This window comes from Labeo rohita, chromosome 23, assembly GCF_022985175.1.
Source record: "Labeo rohita strain BAU-BD-2019 chromosome 23, IGBB_LRoh.1.0, whole genome shotgun sequence".
In the NCBI taxonomy this organism is placed as follows: domain Eukaryota; kingdom Metazoa; phylum Chordata; class Actinopteri; order Cypriniformes; family Cyprinidae; genus Labeo; species Labeo rohita.
In genome coordinates this window covers 14,589,118-14,605,935 of record NC_066891.1, presented here as the reverse complement: position 1 = coordinate 14,605,935, position 16,818 = coordinate 14,589,118, and the positions used below count along the sequence as shown (strand labels likewise).

At 34.4% G+C, this 16,818-nt stretch overlaps 1 protein-coding gene across 16 annotated transcripts in view; it reads right to left on the bottom strand.

Moving 5' to 3' along the window:
• Nucleotides 1–16,818, bottom strand: part of rca2.1 (regulator of complement activation group 2 gene 1) — a 69,277-nt gene that overhangs the window by 1,351 nt on the left and 51,108 nt on the right. For 2 of the 16 annotated variants that reach the window (XM_051097269.1, XM_051097266.1), the window contains exons 1-13: nucleotides 16,131–16,294; nucleotides 15,559–15,684; nucleotides 13,601–13,795; nucleotides 13,046–13,142; nucleotides 12,865–12,941; nucleotides 12,567–12,749; nucleotides 12,274–12,447; nucleotides 9,539–9,646; nucleotides 7,274–7,297; nucleotides 5,413–5,436; nucleotides 3,543–3,572; nucleotides 3,081–3,131; nucleotides 2,224–2,260 (exon numbers count right to left, since the gene is read on the bottom strand). In XM_051097269.1, the coding sequence (XP_050953226.1) occupies nucleotides 2,224–2,260; nucleotides 3,081–3,131; nucleotides 3,543–3,572; nucleotides 5,413–5,436; nucleotides 7,274–7,297; nucleotides 9,539–9,646; nucleotides 12,274–12,447; nucleotides 12,567–12,749; nucleotides 12,865–12,941; nucleotides 13,046–13,142; nucleotides 13,601–13,795; nucleotides 15,559–15,628 (1,070 nt within the window). In that variant the 5' untranslated portion in view covers nucleotides 15,629–15,684; nucleotides 16,131–16,294. Of the gene's footprint in view, nucleotides 1–112; nucleotides 185–2,223; nucleotides 2,261–3,080; nucleotides 3,132–3,542; nucleotides 3,573–5,412; nucleotides 5,437–7,273; nucleotides 7,298–9,538; nucleotides 9,647–11,805; nucleotides 12,051–12,273; nucleotides 12,448–12,566; nucleotides 12,750–12,864; nucleotides 12,942–13,045; nucleotides 13,143–13,600; nucleotides 13,796–15,558; nucleotides 15,685–16,130; nucleotides 16,295–16,818 lie in introns of those variants that run through there. The other 14 variants (XM_051097271.1, XM_051097268.1, XM_051097272.1 and 11 more) reach the window with 12 other exon arrangements.

Sequence of the window (16,818 nt, the reverse complement as noted above, 5' to 3'; positions counted from 1 at the left end):
GCCAATGTTGTACGATGCTCAGAAACTCTGCCTGTCTGCTCATGGTGAGGAAAGGAGGAGGAAGTAGGACAAGCCTGTCTTAGAAAAGATTTATAGTTCCTGTTGTCCTTACCATGGATTTAAAGGTGATTATAATACATCAAGATTATTAGACTCCACCTTGCCAGAATACTGGTGTTTTGAGCTGCAATCCAAAAATCCAGTGTTGGTCAGCATGTTCATGACTACATAACGGTATATTAAACCTCAACCCAACACACACTTACAAGACCTCACCACATAACTAAACGGACAACCTGTCCACCAAAAAAACAAACAAACAAAAAACAAACAAAAAAAACACAAACAAAAAAAACCAAACAACAACAAAAACAGCACCCAGATTCCTATATAGACTATTAGCATAAAGGGTTGCAAACGTGAAAAAAAAAAAAAAACATTTCCACAAGGATTTTTCATGGAAATTTTTTATGCACAGTAATGCAATTTGTGGTTTGATAAATTACTGGAGATGTATTTAACTACCTGCTCAAAGACGAAAATCATTTTGATTTGATTTTTAGGCATGCCTAAAAATATTTAAAACAAAAATGATACAACTGATTATAAAATTGCATTTGACTGCAAATATATGTACTTTCTTTCAGAATATGTTCCAATCACCAGATTTTTGGAAAAGTAAACGTCTACAAATGGTATTCACAGCCAAGGGCCGTGTGAATAGGATCACAGCTTGACAGAGCTACTTGGGATTAGAGCCCTGCATTTAAGCCCGAGTCCTCTTTTAGGCTTCTCATTTTTATATTTTAGACATCCAACAATTATGTGAAAAAAATGATGAAAAAAAATTTTCTGCGCTGGTGGAAACAACACGAGACTTCACCGATACCAGCTCAGAAGGCGTTTAGTGTCTCTGTCAGCAGCAGCTGGAACAGTTCCGCGTTCAAACGCACACAATAGGCAAAAGTTATTACCATGTCGGGGAAGGGGGAAATAACACGATTTTTTTTTTTTTGTATTATTTATTAATAAACTAGTGTTTTCTGAGTCAGCGTCACAAGGATGAAGTTTCCGATCCCGACTCGCCATCTCCTCTTTGGACGCGACTTTAGAGAGAAATGCATCTTACAGATTATATCATGAAACAGTTTTTGTTTTTGATTTGTTTCATTTCGTTAAGTAATAATTTAAAGCTTTCTATATATACATTTATCATGTCTGTGAGGTATGTATTCGCTGAGTTTCGGTTCACTTTTGTGAAGCGCTCCTGTTGAGACGACAAAGCGCATCATGTTTGTACTCTTTATTTTCTAAAAGCACCGTTTGCAATGTTTTGTTGATATTGTGAGTGCAAACAAATAAAACAGTTCCGAATGATGTATTACTCTTACCTTTATGAGGAAAAAAATTGACGGAAAAAAAAAAAAATTACTGAAAACAATGCAACTGATCTCGCTGGTGCCTCCGTGTCCTGCAAAGCGGGTTTAGCTTCCACTCTCCGCACAAATGATTGGATATGCGCCTAATACGCATCTACGTTTAATGTGTAAACTAACATTGTTTTATACTTGAACTGTTTTATATCTCAGATTTAGGCAAGTCGTGATGATCAAACAGACTATGATCAGTCTATGAAAAACTATGACTATGAAAAACGTTTTCTAAATTAACTTAAAGAAATTAACCTAAATCTAATCACTTTGCCATTACATTCAAAACTGAACTATTTTAATAGCTGAAACAGTAGTATAAGCTGTTTTGGGAGAAGGGCTCTGGTCGGAGAATTCTGATAGGCTGTCCGACAAGGGCCGGGCTAGGGCCTGAGCATCTCGGGCCAGGGTCTATACTTGGAGGGATTCTGACTCTAAATGTCATTTCCAATGCTTCATGGAAGCAGGTGGCATTCTCTCCAGTACTATGGGTGGTGTAGTTCTACACCAGGGTATAGTCACCACTTTTTCAAAATACTCATGTTTTGAGCTGCAATCCAAAAGTCTGGTGTTGGTCAGGCTGTACATGACTAAACATCTGATATAATAATCCTAAATCTCAAAGGCATCTCCATTTCCCATGGAAAATTTGTGGAAATCTTTCCCAAACTTTCCACGTGTTTTGCAACCACTAAATGTAAAGTATTAATTTATTACCCAATATGAGAGTGTAAAAAGGAACCAAGGAGCATAAGGAGCAAAAGTAGCAACTGAGACAGTGCAGATATCTTACCGTTTCTGTGTATACCGGTATCCACCATAAAAAAGGCCTGCAAATTAAACAGAAACGAACTGCATTACAAATGATTATCTTTGATTACATTAAAAAAAGGATCAAATTGTTATTATAGTAATGTCAGAATCCTATATAAAAAAAATATTGTACACAATATCAAAACAGAGACTGTGTGACAGCTGTCAAGTGCATTGGGCAAAAATGCACCAGCTGCATTAGCACCAGGAATTGATTTGAATATACAATAAATATTACAATACAAGCCTCTGTTACTGTATTGAACAACAAATTCAAAGCTTATTGTGCATCACCTTGAAAATACGAAATATTCGTATTTTAAATATGAATGACGTTATGATGAGCGAGTTTTATTTTCTGATTAAGCAACATCTATTTCAGACACTTCAAGGCAGTTATGTTACATGTCTGCACATTTAACAGTATTCAGAACAAGAAAGAAAAAAACATAAGTTTAAAGGATTTGTTGAGGAGTGCAAGGACATGAAAAAATATATACATTTTTTAAACTCTCAATGCAATTTTGGCCCAGTGTGATAATCAGGTGAGACTTATTTTCCAGAAAGGAGTCATTATCAAAAAGGAAAACTTTAAATCCTACAGTATTCTTTGTTTCCATGCATGGAAAGCTGATTGATGAATTCAATTTTTTTTTAAATAAATAAATAAATCATAACTGTTGCATTTTTTAATCCCTGGCACCCAAATCCAGCCATTTTTTAAAGCCCAACACTGCAACAACGTAACAACAGATTGTGACTGTATCGAATAAAAAAAAGAACGTATAGGATAGGGTACAGTAGATTATCATGTGAATTATGCAGACTGTAACTTACCTCCAGTAGCTACTCCAACAGCTACCACAATAAATGATATTAGCCATGGAGCTGCAAAAAAAAACAAAAACAAAAAAAAATTTAATGAAAAGTTGAATGGATTCAGAGAAAATTTACAGCACAAGACATCCTTGTAACCTATAACAAAATTACTTTGTAACCCTTATAACAAAAATAAACATAATCCACAAGTAATTTAAAAGCAAGCTACAATACTCAACCAGAAATATGACATGACCTACAGAATGCTCAGAAACCAGCATAGGATACTTTGAGTCTCATTTACAAGAATACTACAATTATCCAATATCATAATCCACCAGTTTCATACATTTCAGATCAAAAAGAACAAGAAGCCAGGGGTGACTGTTACTAACAAGAGGAATCACCTCGTTATTGAATAGCATAGTAAAAAAGGTTTTTATTAAAAAAATAAAAAACAAGAAAATAAAAAAGACTTACACATGCCTTGTCTTTCTTCCTCTGTGTCTCCTGTGGAAGAAAAAGAATACAGTTAGGAAACCGTAACTCAGGAGAAAGATTTAAATACAAAGAGATGGATAACCTAGATGGAGTAGATTATTAAAAAAAAAACAAAAAAAAAAGAAAAAAAAAAAACAAAGAGAGTGAAAAACAGTGGACAGAGTTTAAACAGTTATAACAGAGGTATTTACTCTCTCATGCTAAGAAAGGAATGTTCTCCTAAAAGACCCATTATGAAGATTATAACATTAAGATAGGTTAGTGAAGTGAAAACAAAGAACTTTTCTGCAGCAGAACTGACATTTAATTATGCAAACTGATCAAATAATGGCCAATATATTTAAAAAAGCCCAAAACGCATGAAGTTGTCAGTACAAGCTCCAATATCATAGCATGTTACCAAAGTCCCTTTAAGGCAAGTCATTTCACTCGGCAGCCATCTTTGAAACGCCTCTCGGGCAGCCAAGTGCAGCTCCTATTTCTTTGAATGGGGAAACATCAAATTCTCCAAAACATCAAACTCTTCACCAAGTTTACGATTAAACTTCATATGTGAAATCACCAATGAAATCCGACAAGAATTGCCTCATAAACATTGTTCCTTATGCTCCAATAGTGTTAAAAATAGCTTATTTTTCAGACTAGATCAGCCGGTGCACAGTACTGAGTGCACGTCTCAGAACGCTGACCGTGTCTATACCAACTAGGATGGCAGTTGCAGTGACGCGTTGACTTTACTAATCAATGATTGGCTCTTTCATTAAGAAGGCGGGGGCTTCGATGCCACAATGAACGTTGCATCTTTCCCCATTCAAAACTATACGAGTGACAAGTCTTGGGTATTCTAGTCTCTGATGCTACATAGTATTATTTACTCTTAGAGTTAGCAGAAGTTAATGTAGAGAAGTTAATGTTTTAATGCCAATGACACAGAGACGGCTGACAACAGCTCATCCATAATTTTAGCAGGGGTGGGGGCATTGTTTTAATGATGAAATTATTCACTCACTGAACCAAAAAATAAAAATCCACAAAATTTAAACAAACTATTATAATTCTGTTATGTGAAAATTGCCAAACATTATGTAGTAGGATTACATCTGTTAAAAGTAAAATTTGTGTGCACGCTGTATAAACGTGCACCAGGTGAAGGTTTCCCCAACTAAATCTAGCTTCCTCAGAAAACGTAAGACACTATATCCCATTTTCTTACTCTTTTACTGTATACGAATTATGTTTAAAATGGAAGTTTATAGCCCAACCCAGATTATGTGATTAGTGTGTGGTTTCAGATGTTCCTACATTTTTGGTGAAAACATTTGAACACAGATCTCATGCACAAATCTGTACCTATGGATGGTTAGTGAATGTGTTGTGAAACATGTAATACAAATGAAATTAATTATTCAAACTATCTCCGAGACTAGGATATGCTATCAGATTTATTTCTACATGCAGATCAGACGAGACATATTTATGAATTTAGAGCATACATACAGCAACTTTAATTCCCAAATGATTTGAATTTTTTTTTGGACGTGTTGTGATTTTTGTAATCTATTTGCGTGGCGGCTAAAAATGTCCAGCCCTAAATTTTAGGCCATTATTTTCTCATAATGTCTGAACATCACTACAGAAAGTTTTACAGGAATACTACAATTATCCAATATCATAATCCACCAGTTTCATACATTTCAGACCAAAAAGAACAAGTAGCCAGGGGTGACTGTTACTAACAAGAGGAATCACCTTGTTATTGAATAGCATAGTAAAAAAGGTTTTTATTAAAAAAAAATAATAATAAAATAAAAAAATAAAAAAACAAATTAAAAAAAAGACTTATGCATACCCGGTCTTTCACCCGCTGTGTCTCCTGTGGAAGAAAAAGAATACAGTTAGGAAACCGTAAAAGAGGATAAAGATTTAAATACAAAGAGATGGATAACCTAGATGGAATAGATTATTAAAAAGAAAAAAAAAAAAAAAAAAAAAAAAACAAAGAGAGTGAAAAACAGTGGACAGAGTTTAAACAGTTATAACAGAGGTATTTACTCTCTCATGCTAAGAAAGGAATGTTCTCCTAAAAGACCCATTATGAAGATTATAACATTAAGATAGGTTAGTGAAGTGAAAACAAAGAACTTTTCTGCAGCAGAACTGACATTTAATTATGCAAACTGATCAAATAATGGCCAATATATTTAAAAAAGCCCAAAACGCATGAAGTTGTCAGTACAAGCTCCAATATCATAGCATGTTACCAAAGTCCCTTTAAGGCAAGTCATTTCACTCGGCAGCCATCTTTGAAACGCCTCTCGGGCAGCCAAGTGCAGCTCCTATTTCTTTGAATGGGGAAACATCAAATTCTCCAAAACATCAAACTCTTCACCAAGTTTACGATTAAACTTCATATGTGAAATCACCAATGAAATCCGACAAGAATTGCCTCATAAACATTGTTCCTTATGCTCCAATAGTGTTAAAAATAGCTTATTTTTCAGACTAGATCAGCCGGTGCACAGTACTGAGTGCACGTCTCAGAACGCTGACCGTGTCTATACCAACTAGGATGGCAGTTGCAGTGACGCGTTGACTTTACTAATCAATGATTGGCTCTTTCATTAAGAAGGCGGGGGCTTCGATGCCACAATGAACGTTGCATCTTTCCCCATTCAAAACTATACGAGTGACAAGTCTTGGGTATTCTAGTCTCTGATGCTACATAGTATTATTTACTCTTAGAGTTAGCAGAAGTTAATGTAGAGAAGTTAATGTTTTAATGCCAATGACACAGAGACGGCTGACAACAGCTCATCCATAATTTTAGCAGGGGTGGGGGCATTGTTTTAATGATGAAATTATTCACTCACTGAACCAAAAAATAAAAATCCACAAAATTTAAACAAACTATTATAATTCTGTTATGTGAAAATTGCCAAACATTATGTAGTAGGATTACATCTGTTAAAAGTAAAATTTGTGTGCACGCTGTATAAACGTGCACCAGGTGAAGGTTTCCCCAACTAAATCTAGCTTCCTCAGAAAACGTAAGACACTATATCCCATTTTCTTACTCTTTTACTGTATACGAATTATGTTTAAAATGGAAGTTTATAGCCCAACCCAGATTATGTGATTAGTGTGTGGTTTCAGATGTTCCTACATTTTTGGTGAAAACATTTGAACACAGATCTCATGCACAAATCTGTACCTATGGATGGTTAGTGAATGTGTTGTGAAACATGTAATACAAATGAAATTAATTATTCAAACTATCTCCGAGACTAGGATATGCTATCAGATTTATTTCTACATGCAGATCAGACGAGACATATTTATGAATTTAGAGCATACATACAGCAACTTTAATTCCCAAATGATTTGAATTTTTTTTTGGACGTGTTGTGATTTTTGTAATCTATTTGCGTGGCGGCTAAAAATGTCCAGCCCTAAATTTTAGGCCATTATTTTCTCATAATGTCTGAACATCACTACAGAAAGTTTTACAGGAATACTACAATTATCCAATATCATAATCCACCAGTTTCATACATTTCAGACCAAAAAGAACAAGTAGCCAGGGGTGACTGTTACTAACAAGAGGAATCACCTTGTTATTGAATAGCATAGTAAAAAAGGTTTTTATTAAAAAAAAATAATAATAAAATAAAAAAATAAAAAAACAAATTAAAAAAAAGACTTATGCATACCCGGTCTTTCACCCGCTGTGTCTCCTGTGGAAGAAAAAGAATACAGTTAGGAAACCGTAAAAGAGGATAAAGATTTAAATACAAAGAGATGGATAACCTAGATGGAATAGATTATTAAAAAGAAAAAAAAAAAAAAAAAAACAAAAAAAACAAAGAGAGTGAAAAACAGTGGACAGAGTTTAAACAGTTATAACAGAGGTATTTACTCTCTCATGCTAAGAAAGGAATGTTCTCCTAAAAGACCCATTATGAAGATTATAACATTAAGATAGGTTAGTGAAGTGAAAACAAAGAACTTTTCTGCAGCAGAACTGACATTTAATTATGCAAACTGATAAAATAATGGCCAATATATTTAAAAAAGCCCAAAACGCATGAAGTTGTCAGTACAAGCTCCAATATCATAGCATGTTACCAAAGTCCCTTTAAGGCAAGTCATTTCACTCGGCAGCCATCTTTGAAATGCCTCTCGGGCAGCCAAGTGCAGCTCCTATTTCTTTGAATGGGGAAACATCAAATTCTCCAAAACATCAAACTCTTCACCAAGTTTACGATTAAACTTCATATTTGAAATCACCAATGAAATCCGACAAGAACTGCCCCATAAATATTGTTCCTTATGCTCCAATAGCGTTAAAAAAAGCTCATTTTTTTTCAGAGTAGATCAGCCGGTGCGTATGCAGAACGCTGCAGAACGCTGACTGTTTCTATACCAACCGGAACTTCTAACGGCAGCTGCAGTGACGTGCTGACTTTACTTATCAATGATTGGCTCTTTTTTATTAAGGCGGCGGGGCTTTGCTGCCATAATGAACGTTGCATCTTTCCCCATTCAAAACTATACGAGTGACAAGTCTTGGGTATTCTATAGTCTTTGATGCTACATAGTGTTATTTATTCTTAGAGTTAGCAGAAGTTAATGTAGAGTTAATGTTTTAATGCCAATGACACAGAGACAGCTGACAACAGCTCATTCATAATTTTAGCAGGGGTGGGGGCATTGTTTTAATGATAAAATTATTCACTCACTGATCCAAAAAAAAAAAATCTGCAAAACTTAAATATAAACCATTATAATTCTGCTATGTTAAAATTGCCAAACATTATGTGGTAGGATTACATCTGTTAAAAGTACAATTTGTGTGCACGCTGTATAAATGTGCACCTACTAAATCTAGCTTCCTCCCAAGGTCTCTTCCTCAGTCTTTTGTCAATCTCAGAAAACATAAGACACTACCCCATTTTCTTTCTCTTTTACTGTATATGAATTATGTTTAAAATTGAAGTTTATAACCCAACCCAGATTATGTGATTTGTGTATGGTTTCAGATGACATCTGAACACAGATTTCATGCTCAAATCTGTACCTATGGATGGTTAGTGAATGTGTTGTGAAACATGTAATACAAATGAAATTAATTAAATCAAACTATCTCCGAGACTAGGATATGCTATCCGATTTATTTCTACATGCAGATCAGACGAGACATATTTATGAATTTAAAGCATACGTATAGCAACTTTAATTCCCAAATGACCTGAATTTTTTTTGGACGTGTTGTGATTTTTGTAATCTATTTGCGTGGCGGCTAAAAATGTCCAGCCCTAAATTTTAGGCCATTATTTTCTCATAATGTCTGAACATCACTACAGAAAGTTTCTGAGCTCTCTCCTTCTGGATCTTGATGTTCTTAACTTTTTAAACAGGGCCATTGGAAGAACATTAAAGGAGAAGTCCACTTCCAGAACAACAATACAGATAATGTACTCACCCCCTTGTCATCCAAGACGTTCATGTCTTTCTTCAGTCGTAAACAAATTGCTTTTTTTGAGGGAGAACATTTCAGGATTTTTCTCCATATAATGGACTGATATGGTGCCCTGATTTTGAACTTCCAAAATGCAGTTTCAATTGTAAACAATCCCAGCCGAGGAAGAAGGGTCTTATCTAGCGAAACGATCAGTTATTTTCATAAAAAAAAAAAAAATACAATTTAAATACCTTTAATCTCAAATGCTCGTCTTGTCTGGCTGTGTATTCTAGGAAGTTCACATTTGGGACACCATAGCGGTCCATTATATGGAGAAAAATCCTGAAATGTTCTCCCTCAAAAAAAAAAATACGATTTCTTTACGACTGAAGAAAGAAAGACATGAAAAAGGGGTGAAAACATTACCTGAAAATTGCTGTTCTGGAAGTGGACTTCTCCTTTAACGTGTATATAATATTTCTTATAATAAAAGTATAGATTCATAAGACAATACCATTGTTTTTAGGTACAGCCTTGGATGTTGCGCGACTTGTGGAAGTTGCGCGACTTGTGGAAGTTGTGGAAGTTGCAAGAGTTGTGGCAGTCGTAGTTGTAGGTAGGGCTGAGAGTCAACATACAGACTAGGTTAGGGAACTAGAAATGTGAGTAGGAGATCCCCAGAAATACAACAGATAACCCCAGACAGACAACCACACTCATAAATGATTGAAGAGAGAGAGATAAGAAACTTTCTAAAGGTTTTTCAGAGATGCATGAAAATTCATGGAGATTTAAACAGTTTTATAAAAAGTTAAAAGGCATCAGAAACTTGTCAATAAATGCATTATTACTTACCAACCCTAATCCAGTATATTTTTTTAAGAGATGGAGAATGGGTAATAATACATTCTTTATTGTACTTGCATATGTATTTCTTAATTTTCAATTATAGTACATCAAGGGGTATGCACAAATAGTCTAACATTTGATCTGCAATTATTATTTAAAAAATAAAAACGCTTTGAATTTTACTATAGGTTAATTTGCTGGCCGTAAATGCAGGGAATACATGACAAATCCTAAACATGCAAACTAAAAGGCAGTTATATCTAAATGCACTGGGTGGAGCTGTGGAGCACGTTAAGTTGATTGTATTTGATCACAGAAGAGAAGTTTGGAATTACTTTGAAATGATCTCCCCAATTTTTGACAACACTAACTTATTTGCTGACCAAAGTCTTCTCAATACCATGTCAAACAAAGACATTTGTTCAATTATTAACAGATTGCAGATTTATTTACCTGCTTGTGTGCGTTTTTTGAATTACATATTTAGTGATATAGAATGGGAATGGGAGTTTTGGCTTCTTTGACAAATTATTTTCTAATAAAGTTGTTGAAGTCTCTATTAAAATTATCTATAATCGCTACCCGGTAAATTTAATACTTGCTAAATTTAATAACAGTATTTCTCCAAATTGCTCTTTTTGTCTTCAGTCTGAAGAAACAATCAATCATTTATTTTGGGACTGTGTTTATTGTAAAGTGTTTTGGGTTGACTTTTCTAATATTGTTTAAAAAAAAATTATATATATATATAATATAAAATATATATATAAAATGTGTTTTTTGGTTACTTTTTGAATTCAGACCTCACTGTAAAGAAAGAGTAGTTTAAGAACAGAAACCAAAGCGCTCTAAGAAACTGTTGAGACATCCGTGTCGATGCACAGTCTTATTGTTTTCAGACTGAGGAACCAACTTTCACCTGAGCATATAGATATTATTGTTTTTCCTCAATATTAGCATGTCAAACAATATTAACACGATAACCATACACTACCAGTCAACAGTTTTTGGACAGCAAGGTATTTTTTTATTTTTTTGCCTTTTTTATGCTTTATTTAGATAGGACAGTGTAGTTTGATAGGAAGCGAAGTGGGAGACAGAGAAGGGAGTGGAATCGGGAAAGGTCCACGAGCCAGAATTCGAACTTGGGCCGCCCGCAGCGCAATGGCACTGTATGTCGACGTGCTAACCACAAGGCTATTGGCGCCGACGGACAGTAAGATTTATTTATTTATTTTTTTTTTAAAAGTTGTCTGTTCTCCTCACCAAGCCTGCATTTATTTGATCAAAAATACAATAAAAGCAGTAATATTGTGAAATATTTTTACTGTTTAAAATGACTGCTTTCTATTTGAATATTTTAAAATGTAATTCATTTCTGTGATCAAAGCTAAATTTTTAACATCATAACTCCATTCTTCAGTGTCGCATGATCCTTCAGAAATTATTCTAATATGCTGATTTGCTGTTCAAGAAAAATTTATTATTATTATTATTATTATCATCATCAACATCTTTGATGAATAGAAAGATCCAAAAGATTTCCATTTCAGATAGATGCTGTTCTTCTGACATTTCTATTTAAAGCTGAATAGTTGAATTAGTATGAATCTTAGTTGTTTTCACAATAATAATGATAATAATTATTATAATTATAATAATAAAATACATGTTTTGAGCAGCAAATCAGAATATTAGAATGATTTCAGAAGGATCATGTGACTAAAGTAATGATGCTAAAAAGTCAGCTTTGAAATCACAGAAATAAATAAATTACATTTTAAAATATATTCATATAGAAAACAGTTATTTTAAATAGTAAAAATATTTCAAATTGTACTGTTTTTGCTGTACTTTGGATCAAATAAATGCAGGCTTGGTGAGCAGAAATGACTTGGGGAAAAAAAAAAAAAAAAAAAAAAATTATATATATATCTATCTATCTATCTATCTATCTATCTTACGGTCCAAAAACTTTTGACTGCTAGTGTAGGCCGACTTGAGCGCATGTACGTTCTGTACTGTAACTAGCATGGTCTGCTTTATTTTTTTGCCATTTGACTTATATCCATGAATACACTCAACTGTTACTGTGGATCCATGGGGGAAACTTTTTTGTGAGCGGAATTCCTGTGTCAAAGTGACATGTTCTTTTAACACAGGTGAATTACAAGGCCCTGCAGAGATAAACACAAGGCACATGCATTACGGTTACCTGATGCAAATGATCCTGTACTTCTTGAATGTGATGGTCAGCTAGACTCACTATAGCTCAAAGTCTTTCTCAACAAACAACACAAGTATGTATGACAACTGTGGGTGAACCGTTCCTTTAATGTTGCCAATTCTTTCAAAAAGAACACAGTCACACATTGATAAAAGAAATCATTTCAGTCTTACCAATGCATTGTGGTGGTTCAGGGCTCCATCCATTTTCTTTACACACAATATAACCTTCTCCTTTCATTGTATAGCCATCATCACATTTGTATTCAGTAAAGTGATTCCTTTTGTATGGGGGTGATCTTCCACCGATTCTTTTTGCATTAGGAACTATAGGTGCTGGACACCCATCTGGGAAAAAAAGAAAACAAAAACGTTTATGTAAAAGAACAGTACTGATCATGAAATATTTTATTTATTAACAAAAAGAAACTCACAAGTGAGTTGACTGGCATTTAACCATAACTTACCAAAGCATGTTGGCGGATCTGGTTTAAAGGTTCCATCTTCAGAACAATGAATTGTTGAATGTCCTATAATATCAAATCCTCCATTACATCTATAGCTGACTGCTTGTGAATAATCATAATAGTCCAAAGGCACATCTACAAGTTGCCCATTTTCAATGGATGGAGGTGATGGACATTTCACAGCTGAAGAGAAAAACATCCAGGTGAATAGGTATTTATTTCCAGAACACAAAAAATTCTTTCAATGGTTTTGAGCTCTTCAATGTTATATTTCATTCAAATGAAAGAACTGACATACGTTCACAGACAGCATCTCGGCCATCCCATCCCTGTTCTCGGCAAACCCTTGTTATTTCCTGACCCGCCAACACGTATCTGAAAGCAATGATTCTCCTCTTACCAAATACTCAAATACAAAACAATCTAAATTCAACGTGGTTTAACACACTTAACTGCGTACAGAAACTCGTTTCACTTACCCTGTGTCACAAACTGGTTTAGCTGTGTCGCCAAATAAATTTCCACTCATTTCATATCTCCCATGCATGATATCTGGAAGAGCGCCACACGATTTCTCTGTAATGTACAAAAAAATATTGACTTTTTTAGAATTGGTGCTCCTCAAATGCTGTTAAAAATAATGAAAAAGTCTTTATTGTTGCTTATTTAAAGAGGAAATATGTAATACTGTAAAGCTTCCTGTCGTCAGTCGCAAAATCACTATGAACTTTAAGGATTGTTAAGCTCTTTAATAACTTATTGACGTACACCCAACATCTTTTCACATATCTAAATGAGACTTTTTTTTTTTTTTTGGCCTTTTTGTCTTTATTGTGATAGGACAGATCATTAACTGACAGGAAGCAAAGTGGGAGAGAGAGAAGGGGGTGGGATCGGGAAAAGCCGGGAAACAATGTTCGGCGCACTGCCCACAAGGCTATTGGTGCTGACAAAATAGGATTTCATAAAAAACAATGTTTAAATGCATCTTACAATTTACAAATGTAGGGTACTTAGCATATTACAGTACATACTTGTGCAACTCAAATCCAGATTTACCCACTGGTTTCCCTTACAGGTAACCGATTTAGACGCTTTTGAGCCAGCTGGCTTATATCCAACCATACACTGAATTGTTACAGTGACTCCATCTGCGAAACTTTGGGTCGAGAGATGGTCTGCTGTTACAATAACATTTCTTGGTCCAAAAGATGACTGTGTACACTGTGCTGTGGAAATAAAACACAAAACATTAGCAAATCATATGCTAAAGTTGCTTTCATACAGTTTTATCTCTGTTACCATTTCAAAATGTATTAAGGTTACATAAATATTTAGAAACTGGGGACAAAAACACATCTGCTGGTTAAGGTCATGATTAAATCTCTCCTGAAAGCACTACAAGGGCAACAATCAACAGCCTGAAGATATTGTGGCAGGCCTTCGTACAGCTGAAGTCAAAAGTTTACATACACCTTTCAGAATCTGCAAAATGTTAATTAATTTACCAAAATAAAAAAGATCATACAAAATGCATGTTATTTTTTTAGTACTGACCTGAAGAGATTTCACATTTAAAAAAAAAAATATTGATATAGTCCACAAGAGAAAATAATAGTTGAACTGATAAAAATGATCCTGCTCAAAAGTTTACATACACTAGATTTTTAATACTGTGTTGATCCACAGCTGTGCTTTTTTTGTTTGTTTAGTGATTGTTTAGTTGTTCATGAGTCCCTTATTTGTCCTGAACAGTTAAACTTCCCACTGTTCTTCAAAAAAATCTTTCAGGTCCCACAAACTCTTTGGTTTTTCAGCATTTTTGTGTATTTGAACCCTTTCCAACAATGACTTTGAGATCCATCTTTTCACACTGAAGACAACTGAGAGACTCATATGCAACTATTACAGAATCATTTTTTACGATCAAAAGCAAATGGAAGTCATGTGAGTGTACCAGTGAAGATTTCAGTTATTTCTGTGTACATGCTGTGACCCTGATTAAGATAATCAAGCTTTAAGTTAAAACTTTTCTGTTTGCAAAGCATTATTAGTTGCTAGTATCAACATTTCTCTACTAGGCTATGACCTTGTGTACAGTTTGTTCAGTGAATGAACTCACAAAGTGCCCTTTCCTAATATTTTATTACAGCACTATACAATTCTCAGAATGGAAATATGTCTGAAGGAACTTTGAAAATATGGGTGGCACTTATGGTTTTGCCAAATGTCACTCAAATAGATCTAAATACACAATTTTATATTTAAAAGGGTGTGCTACAAATAATCCTCATCGGTCAGATTAACTGAATGACCTGTAAGTTTCCCGTCATTCTGTATTTTTATCTATCAGGATAACTCACTGAATGCGTCATGGGGTGTAGGGGGAAAAATTGAGCATGCTCTAAACGCCTGTGTCTGTCCTGGAAAAACCTTAAGTGGCTTAACACAGGTTTGTTTTTCTAGTGAGATCTGGCAAACCCGTGTGTGTGTGTCATTAATATTTTTGTACAGTATTGCCAGAAGACAAAGAGACTGTAAATGTACATCTTAAATCTGTATATGAAGAGTTAGGATGCAAAACCAGCTAAAAGCCATCTCTGTCAAAAATGAGATAATGATACTGAGTGAATGCTCTCGACACATATTATACGTCCATCAAATACTATTTCTTCAAACTCGCTAAAATACCAGCCTTAGCCCAATCAGAAGTACCAATACTTACATAGAAACCTATACATCTGAGCCTGATAAAAAGGCATTTTTTAAAAGAAAGACATCAGATGGATTTAGCTGGTTTTGCATCTGAACTCTTCGTATCTGATGAGATGGTATCTCAGCCATGAGATGGCTTCGTATCTGGTTAAGTTTTTACACTAGCATTTAGATGACGCACATAGACCAAAAGCCACAAAACGTCAAGTGTAATTTTTAATCGAAGATAAAAATTATTATAGATTCATTATAGATATATAGATAGACAGATACTTACCTCGGACATGTTCACAGATCATAAGATAAGCAAGGAGAGCAAAACTGGGACACAGCACCTTACATCCCATCTTGTTTATGTCGGTGAATGTCAGCTCCAAACAAGGCCAATGTTGTTTTTTCGCGACTAATAAATATAAAGATATCTTAACGTAAGGAAATCCACCTTTAAAATACGTACTTTTAAATAATTAAACGTCAACACATTCAGTACAACAAAGCAGACACAAGAAAGATTAACCCTGTTAAGTTAGCCTGTTAGCTAGCCCGTTAGCATAACAATCAAGACGGGGCTTAAATTAACAATATATCACATTATTAAACAACATACACACACTGAATGCATAAATTGTGTTTAGTTAATCAAACAAGCTGCAATTTATGTTCTTATGACTCTACTCGTTATGCTAAAAGAATGTGGTAAGTTACGCAGCTCACAGGAAGGGCGTGACTTTAGGGAACGGTAATGCGCTACTTCCTCAGTCTTAAACTAAGTAGATTTTAAAATGGCGAGGACCATATGCTAGCTGCTATACTCAGAGAAGCGAAAATTAAAGTTTTAAGCAACCTTACCTTCAGGTGTTTTCAGAAGGGTTCTCGGTGTTCAGTGCTGGATTTAGGCATATAAAAGCCAGTTTAACTTCCAGGAAGGGATGAGGGTGGAGATCAACCACTTGCTTCTCATGAAATAAATTTCGTCTGCGGTAGGCGTTTAGATATCACAGTTGATATTGCGGGAAGAGGGTGGGGTTTATTACTCTGACTCTGCCACCAAATCTAAAGAATATATTATTTAATAATATATTATTGTTTGGCAAATTCTTCATACATAAGCAAAAATTTATGGGCTCAATTCCCACTCTTTCACATTTTCTGATTGAGATTGACTCACTGCTCACATCTTTTTGTTTGACTAGCAATAATAAATGTGTCAGGTTTTTGGAAATATATGAAAAAATTATTTCTGTTAACTCTGATTATTATTATTTTTACTATTATTATTATTATTATTATTATTATTATTATTATTATTATGTAGTCATTTATTTTTATATTTTTTCCTTATTCTAAGCAACATACCCCCTTATTGTATTTATTTCTCCTCTTCTTATTTCTATCTTCTTTACATTGTTAATGTTCTCCTGAAGGTGATTGTATATTTTCATCTGTTTGAATTAAAAAAAAAAAAAAAAAATCAGTGGCCATAAACTCGTCAGTCAGCTAGAAAAATGAAACAAAAAAAAAATCATTTTCAGTGATT